This window comes from Mobula hypostoma, chromosome 28 (genome assembly GCF_963921235.1).
Source record: "Mobula hypostoma chromosome 28, sMobHyp1.1, whole genome shotgun sequence".
Lineage (NCBI taxonomy): Eukaryota > Metazoa > Chordata > Chondrichthyes > Myliobatiformes > Myliobatidae > Mobula > Mobula hypostoma.
In genome coordinates, this window is record NC_086124.1 from 18,630,831 (window position 1) to 18,657,037 (window position 26,207).

The 26,207-nt window shown below is 43.3% G+C and overlaps 1 protein-coding gene across 2 annotated transcripts in view; it reads right to left on the reverse strand.

Annotated features, from left to right (window-relative positions):
* LOC134338786 (Fc receptor-like protein 5) overlaps window positions 1-26,207 on the reverse strand; it is an 83,743-nt gene that overhangs the window by 14,928 nt on the left and 42,608 nt on the right. For both annotated transcript variants that reach the window (XM_063034850.1, XM_063034849.1), the window contains 5 exons: window positions 25,037-25,291; window positions 22,650-22,928; window positions 14,248-14,526; window positions 10,302-10,580; window positions 3,766-4,041 (listed from right to left, as the gene is read on the reverse strand). In XM_063034850.1, the coding sequence (XP_062890920.1) occupies window positions 3,766-4,041; window positions 10,302-10,580; window positions 14,248-14,526; window positions 22,650-22,928; window positions 25,037-25,291 (1,368 nt within the window). The remainder of the gene's footprint in view (window positions 1-3,765; window positions 4,042-10,301; window positions 10,581-14,247; window positions 14,527-22,649; window positions 22,929-25,036; window positions 25,292-26,207) is intronic.

The following is a 26,207-nucleotide window of genomic DNA, read 5'->3' on the forward strand; positions in this document are numbered from 1 at the left end:
AACTCATAGATATGTTGATCGATGTTGAAACACAGTAAACAAACGTACAAGTGTGGAAAACAATTGGATATGGAAGGAAGTAAGGTTTCATTACAGGTTGTATTGTTAGGACTTAGAAATATTTTCTTCAGACAGTTATGGATGTTCGGTTTGATTAAGGTGAGAGAAGGTCAATTTAGTGGAGACTTAATGAACAAGTTTTGTATAAGGAGTGCTGGCTACCTGCAACGAGTTGATGGGCGAGGTACTGGAAGAGGATACAATAGCAACTTTAAAGAGATCGTTACACATGCAGGGAACTGTAGGACACTGGCCATTGTAACTCTAATTGCATTAGTCCGTTTTGTCCTATGCTCGGGGAAGATGTATTGCTCCAAAGTCTCGACGTATTCTTCAATTATTTTATTCTGTAAGTGGCTGTTCGTACTAGCGATCTAATTGGTCAAAGGAAGCTGGATATAGGTTCCAGAATCCTTCGTGCTTGGTGGATAATCCCGGATTTAGATCTGAAAATGAGGTAAGCATCGACATCTTGGACAAAGTGTACTGTACTTCGGAAAGGAAACTCCATGAAATGGTGTTAGCAAACTTTTCCTACCTATGCATATTATGTGACACATTTGATGCGCTTCACTAGAATTGATGAGTTGGTGTGCAGGAAAATTACACGTAGATGTATACACTCAGCCTGAAATTAGACGCTTTAGAGAATTTCCGTTGTTTAAATGGAGAAGTACGGTCGATAATAAGGAAAGAATTTTCACTCTTAACTTGGTCAATAACAAAGATACAAATCAGGCGCCATTAATACAATCGTGTATACTGAAATTTCATCACATTTATTCAACTAAATACCAGCTATTTTCTAGAGCTATCGAACTGATACCGTATGCTTTAGGCCAATGCCTGGGTTGAAAAATCTATCCTACATATCCCCATCAACCTCCAAGTACTTTCAGCAAGTCCAGCATCAGCTATCGGTACCACATCCGCCGCCGTCGTTGCACCAGCAGCATTTCATTTCTAATATCTTACGTCCTTTCAAGTTCGCAGTTAATGTTATATGATGAAACACGACCCCTTCCTTCTTTCCTTGAGTTGGCCAAATTCGCTAACACCTTTAAACTAATACAAGAAAAAGTTCCTTTCCTGCTTTTTTGTGGGTTTCACTCTAATTCTAATCAACAATCTTCGAGAATAAATAGCAACAGGACTGACCAGTTGATGGATCACGCTTTGACAATAAAAACTGAGGAAATTAAGATCACGCCTAATGATTTAGTATTAACGTATGCATTGTTAATGATAGTCATACACTTCCAGGGTATATAGCAAAACCTAACTCTTAAACATGTTTGGAGCACTGTGTAAAGATCTGGTCGCCCTTCCATTGGAAAGAAGTGATCGAATGATATACGATGATGTTTCCAGGATTTGAGTGCCTGAGTTACAGATGAGCTCGGGCCAGGCTAGTACTCCCTTCTTTAAAAAGTCTGAGATTGAGAGAAGACCTTACGGAAATGTTTAGAATTGCAGGATATATGGATAAGGTAGACGGAGAAAATTTTTCCCTAGGGTATGGCAGTCCAAAACCAGGATGCATTAATTTGGTGCGTGAGGGAAAAGATTCAAATGGGACTTAAGAGGAACTTCTTCACACAAAGGGTGACAACTATGCGGAACAGGCAGATACAACAGTATCATTTAAGAAGCACTTGGATGGAGACGTGCAAGGGCGGGGCTTAGCTGGCATGAACTTCTTGAACCTAAGATTCTTTATCAATCGAATAATGAAAGGCATAGAGAGAGGAGAAGAGAGAGGATGTGCCCTATAGCGGGGTCGTGTAGGACTAGTAGCCAAAGCCTTCGAAAGAAGAAAGTCCCTCTCGAACTGAGACAATAGTGGTCAGTCTGTGTAATTTATTGCCACATAGGACTGTGGAAGCCACGACATTGGGTACATTTAAAGCAGGGTTGATAGGCATTTGTGGGCACGTGGCCAAGTGGTTAAGGCATTGGACTAGCAACCTGAAGGTCTTGAGTTCGAGCCCTAGCCGAGGCGAACTGTTGTGTCCTTGAGCAAGGCACTTAATCACACATTGCTCTGCGACGACACTGGTGCCAAGCTGTATGGGTCCTAATGCCCTTCCCTTGTCCAACATTGGTGTCATGGAGAGGGGAGACATGCAGCACGGGCAACTGCTGGTCTTCCATACAACCTTGCCCAGGCCTGTGCCCTGGAGAGTGAAGACTTTCTAGGCGCAGATCCATGGTCTCGCAAGTCTAACGGATGCCTTTACTTTACTTGATAGGCTTTTGATTATTAAGGGCGTCAACAGTGACGGGGAGAAGGCAGGGGAGTGAAATTCAGAAGGACAATAAATCAGCCATGATAAAATGCCGGAGCAGACACGAATGGCCGAATGACATAAGTCTTGCTCCTATGTCTTATGATCTTGTAGTTCAATGGAGAACGACAGAGGGAGAAAGAGAGAAAGAACGGTACAAGTGGAAAGTCAATCACGTGTGTGTGTGTGTGTGTGTGTGTGTGTGTGTGCGCGCGCGTATTTGCATAATATCAGAAAGATCCGTCACAGAGTTAAATCATGACGATTGTACAGAATAGTTAATACAAGGAGATGGGACGTCACTTTACTGCTGTACGAGATGTTGGTGATTCTTCAGTTTGAGTAATGTTTGAAATTACAGTCGCCCAGCTACAGGTAGCATCCTAGTATGCTGGAAAAAGTGCAGAAAAGCTTCACGAGTTTGTTACTGAGGCTGGGTGTCTTGAGTTATAAGGAAATACCGGAAAGGGTGCGGCTTCTTTTCCTCTGGATCGAACGATGCTGAATGGTGACCTGATGGATGTTTATAGATGGATGTTTATCATGAGGAGAATGGATACAGTGGACTGTCAGAGTCGCATTGGCAGGGTTGGTAAGAATAGCAGTCTGCATCTGACGCTGCGAACAAAATATTACTCTCTCCTGTATAAGGTAAATGCACGAGTGTGGAAATCCCTGTTGCAATTGTACCATGCAGTGGGTAGCTCTCTCTCTCTCTCTCTCTCTCTCTCTCTTCCTCCCCTACGATCCCACTAACAACTCTCCCAATTTCGCTGACAGCACATTCCATGCACCCACGACTTTCTGTATGATAAAACGACCTCTCAGCTCTCCTTTATATGGTTCGACTTCCAATATAAACATATCATCCTAATAGAGACCTCCCCAACCCTACCAATGAGACTTTGACAATCCACTGTATCCATTCCCCTCATGATAAACATCTACAGTATCTATACATATCCATCGGGTCGCCCGTTTACTGTGTATGACTTCCCCGGTATGATTTCTCTCAATGCATCAGTAGCACTTCTCTTAGCCACTTCCCTCTGCAATTCCTTGCCAAATTATGTCGCATTATTTCATTGGGAAATTAGGGGAATTCTTTGATGGTATTTTTCTGAGAGTCGGAATGGGCACCACGGGGCGAATGGTTTGTTCTTTAAGCATACATCGCTGGAGATATTAACTTAAAATCAATTTACAGTACGCTTCCTATCCTTAAGGTTATTATCACATTGTGTAGGAAAGCGATAATTAAATGCATATTGCTTGAGAACTTTTCCTTCAAACAACTCAACCCCCACCCCTTTGTCAATTGACGTCCATACAAATGCCCGTCTAGAATGAAGCATTCTTCGAGAACATTTGCCACGGTTGTCAAAACCAGTAAGCAATCGGGAGGAGTTTTACGTGCCTCGGACTGAGATGGAAAGCTGATCACTCATCATCTTCACTACGCCTCGCAGAGCAGTCACTTGACATTGATAAATGCCCGAATCGTCTAGCCAAGATACCCTCGAAACGTAAAAATTCTCATCATAGAAGTAATTGAGAGCCGCTCCATCTTTGTAAAATGCGAAAGCCAGCGTAACCGGCCGAAATACTTCAACTTGACACACAAGTTTTAAAATCTGCCCTTCAAATAATTGTGTCTCGGATTCTGCCCTCAATGTCGGTTTTGAGAAACTCTCTGTAAAGAGGAAGAAAATATGGACTTGAAATAGTTATCACATATTTAAGATCTTCTGATTTGGACAGACATCCGTAGTTCCAAAAAGGAAACCGATTTTTCGTGACTTGGAGAAATACCCTGATTTAGGAACATGTTGAACTTCCTATCGATGTAAAATGTTTAGAGTGTTTGGCATCCAGTCAAGAATTAACATTAACTGTCCGTCCATCCAACCAACATTCTCTCTTAAATAAATTTAGTTTTAAACTCTGTTAGAATTACTGAGTCATAGACTAATAGATCACGGAAGCGGGTGCTCTGCGGCAACACGTCCATACCAGTCAAGATCCTGTCTGGCCTAGTCCCAATAATCCACTGCAGTATTTTGAGCAGGTTTGGGCCCCTTATCAAAGAAAGGATTGCTGGCATTGGAGAGGGCTCAAACCAGGTCACGAAAATGTATCCAGCATTGAAAGGCTTTTCTTTCATTTTATAAAGATTTATAAAATTCTGTTTTTAAATAAATACTTCCATTACAAAAAAGTTACATTCTCCCATGTTTTGTGCAACATCATGCGCTCAGCTCAGACTTCAAAGAGTTATCTCCCGCCTCACCCACGTACTTGCTGTAGTGTTCTGTAACTGAGTGTTCTCGAGGTAAAATGTATTACATCTTAGACAGAGCATTACTGCCGCCGCGCAGCTATGAGACCCGGCTGTGAACCCGTCCGTCGGTGGTGATTGTCTGGAAACTATCCGATTTACTTTCATGTGACCAAGTGTGTTTGTACAGAACGCTGCTTTTTCCCCACATCCCAATGACATGCCGGAAGACAGTTTCTTCTGTAGGTCACCCCGGCGTAAATGCGTAGCAGCTGCAGAACAGGACACAACTGAGGAGCTGCTGATATTGAATAGATTACAGGGGAGAGAAGTGGGAAATCGAACTTAATACATTCTACTAGAAGGCTGTGCGCTCTGCAATGGCTAAAGGACTTTCTTTTAAGCGCTATAAGATCAAATCAAACTACAAGTGAGAAATCACCTTATTTATGTTTGGTGGCATCAACGTGCTATGCCTCTAGTTTGACAGAACTTGAAACATTCGCTTTCCTATTCGTCCGAAACTTATCTCAACTGCGAAACCTGCCAACCGCCTGATCGAAGCCAATTTCTTCTACATCCAAGATATTTGCGCACTGAATTCAGTTTTTTTTTAACCCTGTTATGTACTTTTGTGGCCTCAATAACGAATGCAATCAACTGGAAACGCCGCCTACTCAACGTGGCCAGATACTGCACTGCACTGATTTGGAGCCGAGATGTTGGGCAGGCGAGAGTTTTTTTCTTGAAATGAATGGGTTTGAGCGGTGACCTTGTTGAGTGTACAAAATTATGAAGGGCAGAGAAAGGCTGAATGTCTGCAATATTTTTCCTTTGACATTGCATCACAATTCAAAATGAGCGGGACGAAATAACTTCAGCTAAATTTAATATCATCTATTTTAAACAGACATAGAACCGAGTTGTTCTTTCTTAATATTCATATGATGCCTCGCACATGATCTGAGTGGTTTCATATTCGGTGCATTGTGAAATGTTGGAAAAATATTGGCCTGACCAGCTTTCGTTCTGTGGAGGAAATGTTTCAGAAAAATACTTACAATTGCAGTGTAATTTTCACTAATTACTTTCGAGCAAGCGGGAACATACCAAAAGATAAAATGGTCTATTTTATCAAAAGCGGAATGCTGAAACATTAACAATAACTGGGGACAGACGTATTCATCTAAAGAGTAATGAAATTGAATAAATTAATCCCACAGTCTGTGGATATCTGAAAATGACAACGTGGTTGATACAAATCTAAAGGAAATACATAGCGTGATTCACTTCTTAGGATATAAGAAATGGGGCATTATGATGTAATTTTACAAAAGACAGATTAGAACACGCTTGGGGTACTGCGTGTTCCACACCAGAGGTAGTGTGGGTTTGCGCTGGAAATAGTGCATATGAGGTTCGCCTGACCGTTACCTGGATTAAGAGACTTTGTTTAAGCAGAGCGATTGGAAAAGCTGCAATTGTTTTCCCTAGACGGAAGGAGACTAAAGGATTCCATGGCGAACGTGCAAAAGATTATGAGAGGAATAAACACAGTAGATAAACAGAGTATTTTCTCGTGTGGGGTGGGTGGTTTAGAAAAAGTAAGAGATCGCAGAGTTGGTTGTCCCTGTGGCAGTCCCCCTCAGCAACAAGTATCTTGTTCTGGATGCTGTTGAGGCGGATGACCTGACAGGAGACGCCCACAGTGGCCGGGTCTCTGGCACCGAGCCTGGTGCTGTTGTGCAGGAGGGAAGGAGGGAGAAGAGGAATGTGATAGTCATAGGGGATTCCATAGTCAGGGGAACAGACAGGAGATTCTGTGAGCCTCATAGAGATACCCACATGGTGTGTTGCCTCCCAGATGCCAGGGTACGGAATGTCTCGGATCGGGTCTAGAATATTCTGAAGGGAGAGGGCGAGCAGCCAGTTGTCTTGGTACATGTTGGTACCAATGACATAGATAGGAGAAGGGAGGAGGTCCTGAAGAGAGATTTCCGGGATTTAGGAAGGAAGCTGAGAAGCAGGACCTCCAGGGTAGTACTCTCGGGATTGCTACCTGTGCCATGTGCCAGTGAGGGCAGGAAGAGTAGGATGAGGCAGATGAATGCGTGGCTGAGAGATGGTGCAGGGGGCAGGGTTTCAGATTCTTGGATCATTGGGATCTCTTCTGGGGGAAGTATTACCTGTTCAAAATGGACGGGTTGCACCTGAACCTGAAGGGGACCAATATCCTGGCGAGAAGGTTTAAAAGAGCTGTTAAGGAGGGTTTAACCTAATTTGGCAGCGGGATGGGAACCGGAATGATAGAGCGAGGAAGGGGAGAACAGAAATAAATCTAATATAGTGAGCAGTAAAGATGTCAGGAAAGACAGGCAGGTGTTGGGGCAAATTTGCAGCCATTGGGATGAGTTACAGTGCAATAAAGTTGCAGTGCAATCAAAGCAAAAAGTACTAAATCCTAGTCTTAAGGTGCTATACTTAAATGCACGCGGCATAAGGAATAAGGTGGATAATCTTGTCGTACAGCTACAGATTGGCAGGTATGATATTGTGGCCACCACTGAGACGTGGCTAAAGGATGCATGTCTCTGGGAGCTGAACGTCCAAGGATACACGGTGTATCGGAGGAATAGGCAGGTAGGCAGACGTAATGAATCGGAGGTGATTAGAGAGATTGAGGTGAAGGAACCCCTAGGAGGTAGCGATCATAACATGATTGAGTTCACTGTGAAATTTGAAAAATAGCAGCCAAAAACAAATGTGTTGGTATTTCAGTGGAGTAAAGGAAATTACAGTGGCATGAGAGAGAAACTGGCCAAAGTTGACTGGAAAGGGACTCTGGCGAGAAGGACGGCAGAGTAGCAGTGGCAGGAGTTTATGCGAGAAGTGAAGAAGGTGCAAGACAGATATATTCCAGAAAAGATGAAATTTTCGAATGGAAAAAGGATGCAACCGTGGCTGACAAGAGAAGTCAAAGCCAAAGTTAAAGCAAAGGAGAGGGCATACATGGAAGCAAAAATTAGTGGGAAGACAGAGGATTGGAAAGTTTTTAAAAGCTTACAAAAGGAAACTAAGAAAGTCTTTAAGAGGGAAGACATGAACTATGAAAGGAAGCTAGGAAATAATATCAAAGAGGATACTAAAAACTTTTTTCAAGTATATAAAGGGTAAAAGACGGGTGACAGTAGGTATAGGACCGATAGAAAATCATGCTGGAGAAATTGTAATGGGAGATAAGGAGATAGCGGAGGAACTGAACCGGTATTTTGCATCAGTCTTCACTGAGGAAGACAGCAGGATACCGGACACTCAAGGGTAGCAGGGAAGAGAAGTGTGCGTAGTCACAATTACGACTGAGAAAGTACTCAGGAAGCTGAATAGTCTAAAGGTAGATAAATCTCCCAGACCAGATGGAATGCACCCTCGTGTTCTGAAGGAAGTAGCTGTGGAGATTGCGGAGGCATTAGCAATGATCTTTCAAAAGTCGATAGATTCTGGCATGGTTCTGCAGGACTGGAAGATTGCAAATGTCACTCCGCTATTTAAGAAGGGGTCAAGGAAGCAAAAAGGAAATTATAGACCTGTTAGCTTGACATCGGCGGTTGGGAAGTTGATGGAGTCGATTGTCAAGGATGAGGTTACGGAGTACCTGGAGGCATATGACAAAATAGGCAGAACTCAGCATGGTTTCCTTAAAGGAAAATCCTGCCTGACAAATCTATTACAATTTTTTGAGGAAATTACAAGTAGACTAGACAAGGGAGATGCAGTGGATGTGGTATATTTGGATTTTCAGAAGGCCTTTGACAAGGTGCCACACATAGGGCTGCTTAACAAGATTAGAGCCCATTGAATTATGGGAAAACTACATACGTGGATAGGGGGTTGGCTGATTGGCAGGAAACAGTGAGTGGGAATTAGGGGATCCTATTCTGGTTGTCTGCCCGTTACCAGTGGTGTTCCACAGGGGTCCGTGTTGGGGCCGCTTCTTTTTACGTTGTACATAAACGATTTAGATTATGGAATAGATACCTTTGTGGCAAAGTTTGCTGATGATACAAAGATAGGTGGAGGGGCCGGTAGTGCTGAGGAAACAGAGAGTCTGCAGAGAGACTTGGATAGATTGGAAGAAGTGGCAAATGAAATACAATGTTGGAATGCGTATGGTTATGCACTTTGGCAGAAGAAATGAAAGGGCAGACTATTATTTAAATCGGGAAAGAATTCAAAGTTCTGAGATGCAAAGGGGCTTGGGAGTCCTCGTGCAGGATACCCTTAAGGTTAACCTCCAGCTTGAGTCGGTGGTGAAGAAGGCGAACGCAATGTTTGCATTTATTTCTAGAGGAATAGAGTATAGGAGCAGGGATGTGATGTTAAGGCTCTACAAGGCACTGGTGAGACCTCACTTGGAGTACTGTGGGCAGTTTCGGGCTCCTTATTTAAGAAAGGATGTGCTGACGTTGGAGAGGGTACAGAAGATTCACTAGAATGATTCGGGTAATGAGAGTGTTAGCATATGAGGAACGTTTGTCCGCTCTTGGACTGTATTCCTTGGAGTTTAGAAGAATGAGGGGGACCTCATAGAAATATTTCGGAAGTTGAAAGGCATGGACAGAGTGGATGTGACAAAGTTGTTTTCCATGATGGGGGAGCCTGGTACGAGAGGGCATGACTTAAGGATTGAAGGGCTCCCCTTCAGAACAGAGATGCGAAGAATTTTTTTAGCGAGAGGGTGGTGAATCTATGGAATTTTTTGCCATGGGCGGCAGTGGAGGCCAAGTGATTGGGTGCATTTAAGGCAGAGATTGATAGGTATCTGAGTAGCCAGGGCATCAAAGGTTATGGTGAGAAGGCGGGGGAGTGGGACTAAATGGGAGAATGGATCAGCTCATGATAAAATGGCGGAGCAGACTCGATGGGCTGAATGGCCGACTTCTGCTCCTTTGTCTTATGGTCTTCTGGTCTTATGTAGTTAGTTGAGAATAAAGAGTTCTAACGATCATCTGAAAGACAGTTTTTTGAGTGGTCGATATCTGGAAGGGGATGCCGAGAGAAAATAGTGGATCCAAGTGCAATTGCTACTTTTAATCTGCCTTTAAACAAATACTGTAATTTTTAAGCAAAGATGCATGACGCCAGAATGCGGACAACTTATTTGTCCACATTAGGACGTTACGCTTCTTTGTTTAAAAATAGAGCAATACATGAACAGATCGCTCGACACACCATTTGTGTACCAGGCATGATGCTAAATTACTAACGTAATGGAACTACACATGGTGTGTTCGATATTGAGGGAGAGTACAGAAATGGACACCCGGAGTGTGTGCAGCCTATTCAACTCGTTTTACTGATAACCCTGCTGGTACAGTATCTGAAATCTTCCCATATGGGAGCAGCTAACTGAGTGGCATAGGTTTAATCCATTAACTACCACAACAACGTATGTCCCGTATTATTCCACGGCCTACTTATTCATGTACCTATCTAAATGCTCTAATGTCACGATTTAATTTACTTCTACCGCTGACACCGTTCCAGTCCCCCACAATCTCTGCATAAAATAACACCTGCGTCATATCATTACATTAAATCTATACACTCTAGTACTCGAAGTGACAGAAATGGAAGAGAAATCTTAAAATAAGTTTGTCATAGATAAGTGTACTTACGGTTTACTGAAATAAACACTTCATTGCTGCTCTTCACCACAGCCTGGGTCAGTGTATTTGCTTCGCAGTAGTATGTACCAGAGTCTTGCAATGACACCGTTTCCATCCATATTTGGTTGATATCTGAAGCTCCCTCCAGTGCTTCGTCGTCTTTGTAAAATGTGTATTGAAGAAGTGCATTGGAACTGTTCATTTGGACAAAGCAGGTGAGCATTAATGAGTCTCCTTCAAATATTTCAGCTTCATAATCCGCCTCTAGTATTGGTTTGGAGAAGAGCTCTGTAAGTGCATAATATAAGATCAATGAATAATTGTCTACAAACCAAGAACTGAATAAGTACTTCACGTCAAATGTCATTGATCAGATTAAAGGCTGTTACAAATCGAAGTTCAAAAGAAATTTATTATCAAATTGTCATGGTCCGGATAGGGGTCCCTTTAGATTTACTTTGTGTATGTTACGATCCGGACCGTCGACTCCCTGTTTCCCTTTGGTTCCCTGTTTTCCTGTGTCCCTCGGGCTTGGTGATTGGAGGCAATTCACTCTGGGCTGAACCGGCAGTTTATAGTCTCCGGCTTTCAGCCATTCGGGGCGAGAGCGTTAACAAAATCACCGAAGATACTGCGAGCCTCGAGAGCCAAGACCCCAGCCTCGACCCTCAAGAGCCAAGACCTCAGCCTCGAGCCCCAAGTCTCAAGTCCTGGCCCCGGCGGTCCGTGATTCCGGGTGCTAGCCCAGACCCTTAGTCCCAGCCTAGTCTAAGGCCCGAGTCCATGTCAGTACGCTATTCCTGCTTCTGGTTTGTCCTCCTTTCAACGAGCAATAAACTCAGTTGAGTTTACCCCACATAGTGTTTCTGTGTCTTGCATTTCGGTCCACTCCCAGCGCCCCCATTGTGACACAAATTACATGTATGTCACCATATTCTGCCGAGGTTCATTTTCTTGCAGGCATTCACAGAAGAACAGAAAAAATACAACATAATCAAAATGCACACAAAGACAGACGCATAGAAGACAAACGATGCAAATAAATAAATAAATAAATAAATAAAAGCATGAGTTATAGAGTCCTTGAAAATGAGTCCAGTTCAGAGTTGTTTGAGTGACGTTACATACGGTAGTTCAGAAGGTTGAAAGGTTGTAACTATTCCTGAAACAGATGGTGTGGGACGTAAAGCTCCTGTATCATTCTTTCTGAAGATTTACATAGATACCGCTGTGTAGCCCTAATTGTGTAATGCTATTGTGTAGTGCCTTTGGGATGATACCGGTGGTAGATATTACTATCAGAACAAAGTCTTTCAATATCCTCTTTTAATACAGTGTTTTTTATGGTGTTTTCTCTTTTTGATTTCTATACGTTATTTGTGTTTGGAATGGCTACATCTGTTAACTAAGGTGTTTTTACTTGTTTATCCTGTACTATTATATCGGGACGGTTATTATCGATTACCCTATCTATAATAACGGATCGTTCGTAATATAATTTGTGGGATTCTGACTCTAAAACTGCATCAGGCTTTTATTTATAGTAGGATATGATTTCTTTTATGAGTTTGCATTTTAAAACAGAATTTTGGTGAATGATGTTTACATTTGATTGTGCCAGTGTAGGTAATCAGATTGAGTTAAACTGCTACAGGATTCTGTAATGTGTTGGATTGTTTCTGATTTTAGCTGGCACTTTCTACATTTATCGCCTTCAATTTGTTAGTTTTTTATTATGTATTTTTGATATTTCTGTGTTAGCTACCAGGTGCTCGATTGCCACAATGAATCCTTCTGTTTCTGGGAAGAGGTCTGCAACTCTGAGCCAGATTTTCGACGCTTCTTTGTCGACATCCAGTCTGCTCAGATCGTAGGGATGTCCTCCATGGACGGTCATGTCTTCCATTGGTTTAAGTTTTCTTCAATAGTGATAATTGCTTCATTTTTCCGGATTTGCTCGATAATTATTATTCTCTGGATAGTAAACATGATCATTATTATTATCCCAAATACGTAATTACTCTCTTCTTTCCTTTTCAAGGTGGCTAGGATCCTGTAGGAGTCCGTGATCTACAACTGCGACCCTTCACGGCGGTCGGTCCCTGCTCTTGGAGCTCGCCGAGCGGCTGCGTTATCAATATTTCCAGGAGCGGACTGGAAGAAGGGCACCATTGGCGTGCGGTTCTGCGGCCCTTGGGCGAACCGATTCCATGCCGCTGCCGCCGAATAACGTGTCCTGGGAAACCGGAACATCGAGACAGCAGTACAGGCTGCTGTCGAAATACACCACGCTGCGGACGATAACATCGAAACCATGAGCTGTTGAGCTTCCTCTAACTGTGGCAGGAGCGATTCCTGTCTCGCGTGTGTTAATGAGAGAGAGAGCCCGTGGCATATCGAACTGTCGGATAAACTGTGGTGTTTGATTGATTTTAGATCATGATCCCTGAGGGGGGCTTCACTATTCATTGCAGGGTGGGTGGTGGGGCGATGCTTTTTTGTTGAGGCAGCTGGCGAGGAAGGGAAGGTTGATGCTTTTACTGCTGCTTGTGCGTGGGAGGGGGTTAGGAGGGCTTTGGACCTCTAAAGACTTCCTGTCGTTTATTCTTTACACTTTTCTTCTATTTCGTGGATGTCTTCGTTGAGAGGAAAAAAAATAATTCAGGTTGTATCCTCTATACACCCTCTGACATAAAATTGAACCATTGCACCTTTGAACTCCTTCAATACTTCCTTTCAAACACGGCACTTATCCCAATGGACCCACATGGAGATTAGGGTATCTGTTTGCTCCCTGATGAAGATAGTTTTAGCAGACCTGTTTTAACGCTGTGGAATAAATGCTCCTTACCATTTGCTCTTCGTGTGAATATACCTTTCAATGCTAACTTAGATGGTTTTAGAAAAAAAAACACAATATTCAAACAGTTTATTCACTGTATTGATTCACGAAGTAATACATTCGGGCAACTCAACGTGCGACTCAGGATCCATCTCTTCCTGTGTATTAAAATAAAAGAAAGTTTGTGAAATATTTTATTGTGGGCCTAGATACAAACAGGCTCTTCGTTATAACGGGACTATGCCTTTAGAATGCAGGCTTACTTATTCCAAACGCACTAATTACATATCCTTCTTGTATCCGCCACGCTCGTTCAATTGCCATTAAAATGATTCTTATACGCCGTTACTGTCCTCCGCCATTTACTCTGACAGGACATTCCAAATAGTAAATCTATTGTGCTTCAAAAAAAAAGCAATGCCATTCGGATTCCCTTTCAGCCTTATGCATCTCTTCTTAAGCGTCTACTGCCCACCTTTCTTTAGGCGCGATAGCGGGAAAGCGGCACTTGGCTATCTACCCAGATTATGCCTCCAACAATTTTATATTCTTCCATTTTGCCCCCTCTGAGCCTCCTTCGCAACGATGAAAGAAAACCTTGGCCTCTCCAATGTATCTCAACTTCTCAAGCCCTATCACCGCACCTGCAATACCCGTTAATATCGGTGTGAATCTGCTCTCCAACGTAAAGCACTTCACATGAAATGGCGACCAGCTGTGCACACAATGCGACATATGCGATCTCAGAAACATCGTGTAACATGGCGTCCCAGCTCCAACGCTCAGTGCCTGAGCCGGGAATGCCGTATTCCGTCGTCACTAGCTTGAAAAACCTATATCGCCACCTTCGTTGAGATATGGACTTCGACCTGTAGATCTGCATGTTCAATATACTACCAAGGGACCCCGTCATTCACTGCATGTCTTGCCCTGGGAGACATACCCAGAGTACATCACTTCCTACTTGTCTCAGTCATTTCCATCTGCCATTATTTCTGCTTTACCAGTTGATTTATATCCTACTGAAACCATAAATACTTCATGGCCCACAGCATCTCCACATTCGGTGTCATCGCTTGCGAGGTTTATAAACGTTTTGGCTTAAAAACGTACCTCTTACTGAAATGAATACCTCTTCACTCGTCTTTCTCACATCCAGCTGCTGCGAACTTGCTTCGCAAAAGTAGCTTCCCGAGTTTTCCAGCCTCAGGGCTCCTATGTACATCTCATGGAACTCTGAATTGGCATTCAGAACCCTGAAGTCTTTGTGGAACGTGTAATGCAGAGGAACATCGTAAAGTATCGTTTCGACAAAGCAATCCAGTGTTAGTAGTTCTCCCTCTAAAAATTCGAGAGCATGATCGATCCTCAGCAACGGTTTGGAAAAGAGTTCTGTGAAGATATAGAGTACATTGACGGAGCATGCTCACTAGCACAAAGGACAATTAGTAACAGACACGAACGAGCTCAAAGGCAGCTTCTGAGGCGCTATGAGAAGAATCTTGGTCGGACTTCTTCTACAGTAATATGGACTCTTGATCTCACAAGCTACCTGAGCATGGTCGTTAATATATTTTCTGCCTGCAAAGTATATTCTATTATTTGTTAGTTCATTCTGCTTTCTGTTATGGTTTTCCCCTTTGTACTGCCTCGATAGACCGATGTAGCGAACTGATCTGTATGGATATCTTGCATAAATAACCAACAAAGTAGGGGCGACTTAGCCAAATAAGCTGCAATCCGTGCCATTAGAATGCCAACACCTCGCTCGGTAGGGGTAGTCATGTGCTGCAGGTGGCACCAGACCGTCACCTAGAGACTGTGAGCAATAGGGAAAGGCTTAGCGTAGCAACATGGTACATCCGTACACTTTACCAGAAAGGATAGTTGTACAACACATTAAATGAAATTAAGAGGTTGGAAGTTGATATCTTAGGTCTGTCAGAAATTAGATGGACCGACAGTGGCAAATTCACGATGAAAAGTTCTCTGATAATGTATTCTAAGGGTTAACAGCATACGTATGGAGTTGGAATTATTTGGAGCAAACAAGTTCCAAAATGCCTTGTCGCATATTGAGCGATATCGGACCGGCTGTTTTTAGTTAAATTAAGGGGTAACCCTTTTAACATTAGCATAATCGAAGCCTATGCGCCAGCAAATGATGCGGATGAAGAGGATACAAACAAGTTTTATGAAGATCTCGACAGTACTTATAAGCAATGTAAATCTCAGGATATAAAACTAGTCATGGGAGATTTTAACTCGAAAGTTGGACAGGAAAGGGTTGATTCGAAGAAGGAAGTCTGAGAGTCTGAGAGTCGGAGCGGGAGTGCCGAGAAAGACATTTTTGAAATTTTCGTTTTTTTTTCCTCCAACGGCGTTCAGAGAGGCGGGACTGCGCAGGCGTGTGACGTCGGGCAGTGCAGCGCGGCAGATTTAAAAGGAACAGAGCCTCATAGAGGGGGCAACGTTGTTTGCGGGCTGCGGAGTGAGCCGGGAACAGAGTGAAGGCTTAAGGGCTTCGGCTCAACGGGCTTAGGCGGAAACGGGCGAGGCGAGGAAGGTTTGGCATTCATTATCTGTTGTTATTTGAGGAGAGGGGCAGTATGAGTGTGAGGGCAGTTTGCTGTTCTCGGTGTCGGATGTGGGAGGCCCTGGAGTCTCCAAGCCTCCCGGACGTCTACATCTGCACCAAGTGCATCGAGATGCAGCTCCTAAGGGACCGCGTTACGGAACTGGAGCTGCAGCTCGATTACCTTCGTCTGGTCAGGGAGAGTGAGGAGTTGATAGAGAGGAGTTGCAGGCAGGTGGTCACACCGGGGCCACGGGAGGCAGGCAAGTTTGTCACGGTTAGGAGGGGGAAGGGGAGGAGTCAGGTAATAGAGAGTACCCCGGTGGCTGTGCCCCTTTAACAATAGGTACTACTGTTTGAGTACTGTTGGGGGGGACAGCTTACCGGGGGAAGCGACAGTGGCCGTGCCTCCGGCACAGAGTCTGGCCCTGTAGCTCAGAAGGGTAGGGCAAGGAAGAGGAGGGCAGTTGTGATAGGGGACTCGATAGTAAGGGGTCAGATAGGCGATTCTGTGGACGCAGTCCAGAGACCCGGATGGTAGTTTGCCTCCCTGGTGCCAGGGTCCGGGATATTTCTGATCGTGTTCAAGATATCCTGAAGTAGGAGGGTGAGGAGCCAGAGGTCGTGGTACATATAGGTACCAATGACATAGTTAGGAAAAGGGATGAGGTCCTGAAAGGAGAATATAGGGAGCTAGGAAGGGAGTTGAGAAAAAGAACCGCAAAGGTAGTAATCTCGGGATTACTGCCTGTGCAACGCGACAGTGAGAGTAGGAATGCGATGAGGTGGAGGATAAATGCGTGGCTGAGGGATTGGAGCAGGGAGCAGGGATTCAAGTTTTTGGATCATTGGGACCTCTTTTGGCGCAGGCGTGACCTGTGCAAAAAGGACGGGTTACACTTGAATCCTAGGGGGACCAATATCCTGGCAGGGAGATTAGCGAGGGCTACTGAGGTGACTTTAAACTAGAATGGTTGGGGGGTGGGAATCAAATTAAAGAGGCTAGGCGAGAGGAGGTTAGTTCACAACAGGGGAATGGGAACGAGTGCAGAGAGACAGAGGGGTGTAAAATGAGGGTAGAAGCAAAAAGTAGTAAGGAGAAAAGTAAAAGTGGCAGGCAGGCAAATCCAGGGCAAGCATTAAAAAGGGCCACTTTTCAACATAATTGTATAAGGGCTAAGAGAGTTGTAAAAGAGCGCCTAAAGGCTTTGTGTGTCAATGCAAGGAGCATTCGTAACAAGGTGGATGAATTGAAAGTGCAGATTGTTATTAATGATTATGATATAGTTGGGATCACAGAGACATGGCTCCAGGGTGACCAAGGATGGGAGCTCAACGTTCAGGGATATTCAATATTCAGGAGGGATAGACATGAAATAAAAGGAGGTGGGGTGGCGTTGCTGGTTAAAGAAGAGATTAACGCAATAAAAAGGAAGGACATAAGCCGGGAAGATGTGGAAACGATATGGGTAGAGCTGCGTAACACTAAGGGGCAGAAAACGCTGGTGGGAGTTGTGTACAGGCCACCTAACAGTAGTAGTGCGATCGGAGATGGTATTAAACAGGAAATTAGAAATGTGTGCAATAAAGGAACAGCAGTTATAATGGGTGACTTCAATCTACATGTAGATTGGGTGAACCAAATTGGTAAAGGTGCTGAGGAAGAGGATTTCTTGGAATGTATGCGGAATGGTTTTTTGAACCAACATGTCGAGGAACCAACTGGAGAGTAGGCTATTCTGGACTGGGTTTTGAGCAATGAGGAAGGGTTAATTAGCAATCTTGTCGTGAGAGGCCCCTTGGGTAAGAGTGACCATAATATGGTGGAATTCTTCATTAAGATGGAGAATGACATAGTTAATTCAGAAACAAAGTCCTGAACTTAAAGAGGGGTAACTTTGAAGGTTGAGACGTGAATTAGCTAAAATAGACTGGCAAATGACACTTAAAGGATTGACGGTGGATATGCAATGGCAAGCATTTAAAGATTGCATGGATGAACTACAACAATTGTTCATCCCAGTTTGGCAAAAGAATAAATCAAGGAAGGTAGTGCACCCGTGGCTGACAAGAGAAATTAGCGATAGTATCAATTCTAAAGAAGAAGTATACAAATTAGCCAGAAAAAGTGGCTCACCTGAGGACTGGGAGAAATTCAGAGTTCAGCAGAAGAGGACAAAGGGCTTAATTAGGAAGGGGAAAAAAGATTATGAGAGAAAACTGCCAGGGAACATAAAACTGACTGTAAAAGCTTTTATAGATATGTAAAAAGGAAAAGACTGGTAAAGACAAATGTAGGTCCCCTACAGACAGAAACAGATGAATTGATTATGGGGAGCAAGGGCATGGCAGACCAATTGAATAATTACTTTGGTTCTGTCTTCACTAAGGAGGACATAAATAATCTTCCAGAAATAGTAGGGGACAGAGGGTCCAGTGAGATGGAGGAACTGAGCGAAATACATGTTAGTAGGGAAGTGGTGTTAGGTAAATTGAAGGTATTGAAGGCAGATAAATCCCCAGGGCCAGATGGTCTGCATCCCAGAGTGCTTAAGGAAGTAGCCCAAGAAATAGTGGATGCATTAGTGATAATTTTTCAAAACTCGTTAGATTCTGGACTAGTTCCTGAGGATTGGAGGGTGGCTAATGTAACCCCACTTTTTAAAAAAGAAGGGAGAGAGAAACCGGGGAATTATAGACCGGTTAGCCTAACGTCGGTGGTGGGGAAACTGTTGGAGTCAGTTATCAAAGATGTGATTACAGCACATTTGGAAAGCGGTGAAATGATCGGACAAAGTCAGCATGGATTTGTGAAAGGAAAATCATGTCTGACGAATCTCATAGAATTTTTTGAGGATGTAACCAGTAGAGTCGATAGGGGAGAACCAGTGGATGTGGTATATTTGGATTTTCAGAAAGCTTTTGACAAGGTCCCACACAGGAGATTAGTGTGCAAATTTAAAGCACACGGTATTGGGGGTAAGGTATTGATGTGGATAGAGAATTGTTTAGCAGACAGGAAGCAAAGAGTGGGAATAAACGGGACCTTTTCAGAATGGCAGGCAGTGACTAGTGGGGTACCGCAAGGCTCAGTGCTGGGACCCCAGTTGTTTACAATATATATTAATGAGTTGGATGAGGGAATTAAATGCAGCATCTCCAAGTTTGCGGACGACACGAAGCTGGGTGGCAGTGTTAGCTGTGAGGAGGATGCAAAAAGGATGCAGAGTGACTTGGATAGGTTGGGTGATTGGGCAAATTCATGGCAGATGCAATTTAATGTGGATAAATGTGAAGTTATCCACTTTGGTGGCAAAAATAGGAAAACAGATTATTATCTGAATGGTGGCCGATTAGGAAAAGGGGAGGTGCAACGAGTCCTGGGTGTCATTATACACCAGTCATTGAAAGTGGGCATGCAGGTACAGCAGGCGGTGAAAAAGGCGAATGGTATGCTGGCATTTATAGCGAGAGGATTCGAGCACAGGAGCAGGGAGGTACTACTGCAGTTGTACAAAGCCTTGGTGAGACCACACCTGGAGTATTGTGTGCAGTTTTGGTCCCCTAATCCGAGGAACGACATCCTTGCCATAGAGGGAGTACAAAGAAGGTTCACCAGATTGATTCCTGGGATGGCAGGACTTTCATATGAAGAAAGACTGGATGAACTGGGCTTGTACTCGGTGGAATTTAGAAGATTGAGGGGAGATCTGATTGAAACGTATAAAATCCTAAAGGGATTGGACAGGCTAGATGCAGGAAGATTGTTCCCGATGTTGGGGAAGTCCAGAACGAGGAGTCACAGTTTGAGGATAAAGGGGAAGCCTTTTAGGACCGAGATTAGGAAAAACTTCTTCACACAGAGAGTGGTGAATCTGTGGAATTCTCTGCCACAGGAAACAGTTGAGACCAGTTCATTGGCTATATTTAAGAGGGAGTTAGATATGGCCCTTGTGGCTACGGGGATCAGAGGGTATGGAGGGAAGGCTGGGGCAGGGTTCAGTTGGATGATCAGCCATGATCATAATAAGTGGCGGTGCAGGCTCGAAGGGCCGAATGGCCTACTCCTGCACCTATTTTCTATGTTTCTATGTTTCTATAACATTATAAGACCTTTTGGGTTAGGGGAGAAAAATGAAAATAGAGAAAGGTTTACTGATTGGTGTGTCAGCAACAACCAAGTGATCACCAATACTTTCCATAAAAATCATCCACGTAGATTGTGTACTTGGATTAGCCTGGAGATAGAACAAGGAATCAAATAGAGATCATTACCATCAATGAACGCTTCAGAAATAATATCAGAAATTCTGAAGTCTTCCCAGGAGCAGACTGTGGTTCAGATTACCATCCAGCAATAGCTACCATCAAAACAAAATTAAAGAAAATGAAACGTGCAAAAAAGAGTAAGAAATATATGTTGGGAGAACTTAAAAGTGATAGCATACTTAAGCAACAATTGAAAACAGCTGTAGAAGAACACCTCAACGAAAACGAAACACCTATTTGGGACAGATTTAAATATGCTACACATCCACCAGCAGAGGAGATAATCCCAGGACAAGAAATCCAACAAGGGGTGGATAACCCAAGAAATTCTTGATCTGGTGGAACAAAGAAGGTTAGTGAAGAATAATGAAGTGCAATACAGAGAGCTAGACAGACAGACCAGACAATTGTGAAATATTGCAAAGGAAGAATGGCTGAATCAAAAATGCAATGAAGTCGAAGGCCATATTAACAACAGCAAAGAAATGCACAAGAAAATTAAGGAAATTACTGGAATTAAGAACACCTCCTCTACAGGATGCATAAGGTCAGCAGACGGATCCATACTAACAGATCGAGATAAAGTATGTGAGAGGTGAATTCAGTATATAGAACAGTTTTTTGAAGGTAACAGAGGGGAACCCCCAGATATTAAACACCGTAATTGTGGTCCACCTATTACCCAAGAAGAAAGAACTAAAGCAATGAAAAAACATGAAACATAGTAAAGCCACTGGACCTGATGAAATTTCAGTGGAATTGATACAAGCCCAAGAAGATCTCGGCATAGATATTCTTTTTGAAATGTTTAATGGCATATATGAGTCTGGTGTATTGCCTGACGATCTCTTGAAATCAGTATTATAACTCTGCCAAAAATTCCTGGAAATATTGACTGTGAAAATTATAGAACAATCAGCCTTATGAGTCACATAATAAAGGTTTTCTTGAGAATTGTTCTGAGTCGACATAAAAACAAGTTAAGACCAGAAACTTCTAGAACCATAGAAACCATAGAAAAACTACAGCACAGAAAAAGGCCTTTTGCCCTTCTTGGCTGTGCCGAACTATTTTCTGCCTAGTCCCACTGACCTACACCCTGACCATATCCCTCCATACACCTCCCATCCATGTATCTGTCCAATTTATTCTTAAATGTTAAAAAAAGAACCCGCATTTACCACCTCGTCTGGCAGCTCATTCCATACTCCCACCACTCTCTGTGTGAAGAAGCCCCCCCCCCCGCCAATGTTCCCTTTAAACTTTTCCCCCCTCACCCTTAGCCCATGTCCTCTATTTTTTTCTCCCCTTGCCTCAGTGGAAAAAGCCTGCTTGCATTCACTCTGTCTATACCCATCATAATTTTATATACCTCTATCAAATCTCCCCTCATTCTTCTACGCTCCAGGGAATAAAGTCCTAACCTATTCAACATTTCTCTGTAACTGAGTTTCTTAAGTCCCGGGGACATCCTTGTAAAACTTCTCTGCACTCGTTCAACCTTATTAATATCCTTCCTGTAATTTGGTGACCAAAACTGAACACAATACTCCAGATTCGGCCTCACCAATGCCTTATACAACCTCATCATAACATTCCAGCTCTTATACTCAATATTTCGATTAAGAAAGGCCAATGTACCAAAAGCTCTCTTTACGACCCTATCTACCTGTGACGCCACTTTTAGAGAATTTTGTATCTGTATTCCCAGATCCCTCTGTTCTACGGCACTCTTCAGTGCCTTACCATTAACCCTGTATGTTCTACCTTGGTTTGTCCTTCCAAAGTGCAATACCTGACACTTGTCTGTATTAAACTCCATCTGCCAGTATGGGTTAATCTTTAATGAGAACATTAAATGAGAGAAAACTTAAATTCCTGGGCCATGTAATCAGAAAGGGAGAAATACAATAATTTATACTACAAGGCCGTATGCCAGAAAAAAAGCGGAAGAAGAAAACAAAGAAGAAAATATGTGGACACTGTGAAAGAGCTAACAGATCTAAATGTGCGAGATATCATTGACGCTGCGATATGGGTTCTAAACTGCAATATTGGTTTATTGAGGATAGAGGAACTATGAACGCAATTTCCGCATTACGGATGCTTTCAGAAAGGCCAATTGAATATCAAAATGATGTATTTTTATGTTTTATTGATTTCACTAAAGCATTCGACAAAGTGTAACATGAAAAATTATTTCAAATTCTCAGTAAACTAAATATTGACGGAAGGGACCAACAACCGCTTCAAAATTTATATTGGAATCAAACGGCGGCGGTAAAAAATGATGATAATCCGTAATCCGATTGATTGGCTCATGCGGCCACATTCCTCTGCATGGTGCCTCGGCCGAGCATGTCGTACGCCTTTTTCACAAGTTTTTCAACTTATATCCCCACTTTTATTGACCAATGGATTGGATCTGTAGGACTGCCTATTCAAAACACTGCCAAGGAACCCTGCCATTCACTGCCTAAATCTTGCTCTGGTAAGCAACCCCAGAATGCATCGGTTCCCAATTGTCTCAGTTCAGTTCCATTTGCCATTACTTGGTCCGCTTTTCCAGTTGGTTGAAATCGTACTGAAACCATAAATAACATACTTCATGCCCCACGGCACAAACAATGTTGGTGTCACTGTTTATACACGGTTTGGCTGCAAAACTTACCTCTTACAGAAACGGAAACCTTGTCGCTCCTCTTTCGCACATCCAGCACCACCGAAGATGCTTCGCAAAAGTAAGTTCCTGAGTTTTCTGGCGTCACGGTTCCGAAGTGCATTTCACGATGTTCTGAAATAGCATTCAGTGTCTCGATGTCTTTGTAGAAAGCGTATTGCAGAGGGAAGTTAGAATTGATCGTTCGGACAAAGCAATCCAGTGTTAATCGTTCCCCCTCCAATATTTCGGGAGCTTGTTCGATCCTCAGCACCGGTTTGGAAAACAGTTCTGTGAAGATATAAAATACATTGACGCAGCATGCTTACTAACGCAAACTGTAATAAGTAACAGACACGATAATGCTCAAAGACAGCCTCTATGCCGTTGTTATAAGTTTCTTGATCGGATCTCTTCTACGAATATATGGACCCCTGACCACACAAAGTATCTTGGCATGGCCATTAATCCACTGTCTGACTGCACTGAACATTCTCCTATACTGTATCTCACTTCATTCTGCTTTCTGTTGCGGCTTTTCCCTTTGTAGTACCTCGATATACGTACGTAGCGAACTAATCTGTATGGTAGACATGCAAAACAAAGTCTTGCATTGTAACTCGGTACTTATGAAGGTAATAAATCAATTGTTAATTAGAAGAAATGGTAATAGTTTAATAGTTAATTAGTTGGGGAGAAATTTCAGCGGGAATTAGAGTGGCAGAGAAATACGGCCCTTCGGCTAGGCGAATCTATCAATCATCCATTAATCATTAATCCCAATCCTCTTTGAATGGCTACATTCTTATTTGTTGTTGTTCCTTTCCGTACCTTGTGGAGCATCGGGCGGCAAACTTGTCGTTTCCTTAGCCTTTTTATCTGTTGTGTTTTTGTTTATACGAGGCTAACTCGACACTCAACTCAGCACGGATGGAAGGCGGGCAGGAGATGGCCGGATTCAAATCCAGAACCACTCGCCTAGAAGTCCGGTGTGGATGCCACTACACCACCAGTCACATACTTTTTTACCACTCCCCAAACCACCTCCCGGCCAATGCACAAATAATCAATATAGCAGTGACAATTCAGCCAAAATAAAGTGTAATCCTCGTGGAGTGCGGGAAGAGAGCGTAGCAATCGGAGGAAATCAAACGCACTCATAGAGCGGTCGCTCAATCTCCACACATACAGCTCCACAACAGGATGGTATAGGGTCATCGTCGCCATCAGGCACTGGGTCGACTAGCTGGGCTACAGTGCAAACAATCTAAGTATAATTCTAAACCAGCCATTGTCGTCAAGACCAGCAGCATCGCACGTTATCTCGTCCTTTGTCCGCTAGCCAGTGCTTACTCGGGAAAGGTAACGGGAATCTGGGGGAGGGTAAAACTGAATCACAATAGGTTTCGATTAAATGGCTGCAACACATAAAGTAGCTCGAGGAACTCATTAGCTGAGACAGCATTTATGGAAGGAAATGAGCAGTCGACGGATTGGGTCAAGTCTATTCATCGTAATAAATAGCTCCTGGATGCTTGGTGCCGAATGACTGTCACCATTCACACATTGATCATTCAACCCACCCTAGGTCAAACTTGACCTTCAGCGAATAGTTCCCACCCAGAGAAAAGCACGATGTGTCATGCTGTATCTTCGGCCGCGAGCACAGGATCATACAGACTCGGAATGGTTAAACAAAACTAATAATTTTCGTTAACAAGAGAGACAGAACAGAACAGTAGAAGTGGCATGGTCTTGGATAACTCAGAATAACTAGGTCAGAACTTCACTAGGCAAGGATCAGGGCGACCATGCCAACGAGGGAATAACACTGCCCTTTGGATACGGCCCAGAACACAAAAGGATCTGTGCGGAGCTCAGGAAACCCCAGACGAATAGGCAAGCAAGAGATGCTGAAAATTCAATTAACATATACAAAACAGTATCGAACTGAAACGTCGAGTGTACTTTTTTCCATAGATGCTGCCTGACTTGCTGAGTTCCTCCAGAATTTCGTGTGTGTTACCCAGACTAATAAGAAGCTAACAATTAACTATTCTAATAAAAGATCAAAGTCCAAGGATACTTAATTGGAGAGCTGCTCAGTCTCGGAAAATTAATTGGAAATCATCAAGGACAATGGTTAACAATAACCTGAAAAACTCCGAAGTTTTCAGATAATTATAAGTAATAAAACTAAGAACATACAAAAAAACTGCGAAAAAAGTCAGAAACCGCAGAATACTCTACCATCGACCCGAGGTCGTGACACGGATGTAAATGGTTTATGTATAGATACTTGAACGGAAAGAAATGCACAACAAGCAACCACCTCCCCCACCCACCCCCACCCCCGCCCCACAGTCTCCACAGGACCCTTCTCACAAATACATACATACCATGAACAACCACGTCCACTGCATTGGAATGTTTGCTGTCAATAATGCAACGATAATATCCACTATCCTGAAAGCCATTGACTTTCATTCTGTGCACCGTAATCTTATTCACCCCCGTCAAGGAATGAAACAGGATCCAATTTTTGGCAAATTTGACTTGGTATCTCCTACGTGGGTTTTTGCACCGGCAAGTCAGCTGCAGAGTTTCTCCCTCGAAAACTGAAGACCGGTCGACTTCAAGGGCGATTTTACCGCCTAGTGGTGAGGAGGGTATTGCAAGATAATGTTTATTAAACGCTGTATTAGTACACAACAGAGGCAGAGCAGAACTAAAGTAAAATCTAAGTTTCTGGCAAATATTTAGCGGCTGGTATATGAGTAGGTGCGGAGAAAAATGTGTCGTTACGAACATACGAACAGAGAACATAGTGTAGGTGCGGAGAAAAGTGCGGAGAACATAGACCAGTATAACGCAGGCACCAACCCTTCGGCCCGTAGCGTCTATGCCGAACTTAGTTCCCAGTTAAACTAAATCTCATCTGCCTTACCATGATCCACATCCCTTTAGACTGTATATTTATGTGCCTATCTAATAGTTTCGTTAAACCTACCTTCGTATTCGTTGCCACCTCCTCCACTCTTGTTTCCATGCCAGGGACCCACCAGTAAGACAAAACATGTTCCGTTCCCATTTTATTTAGACTCACCGTTTACCATCTTTAATTCATGCCCTCAAGCATTTGACAAGTGGCTTTACGGCATCAGCGCTGAACTTCAGGGCGAGAGGTCCCGAGTTCGAATCCGGCCGGCTCCCTTGCATGCTCTCCATCTGTGCTGGTTTAAGAGCTGGTGATGTCTCAAATAAAAATTCACCGGGCAGAAGGCAATGGCAAACCACTGCTACATCTTGCCACGTACACGATTTCGCAATACGTCAGAGCAGCGTGGAAGGAAATTGTCCGCCAACTGGAAAATTCCAGATGCGACATACCGACGACCCTAGAGATAAAGACTCTGACTATCCGCTCTATTTATGCCTCTGATAAATAGTTAACATCTTTCAGGTCGCTTTTTAGTCTCCGCGCTCCAGAAAGAAAGAAAAAGACAACAATACATATTTCTATAAACTTGTTTTTACATAATGAGTAAGCAATAAATATCAAGACTATGA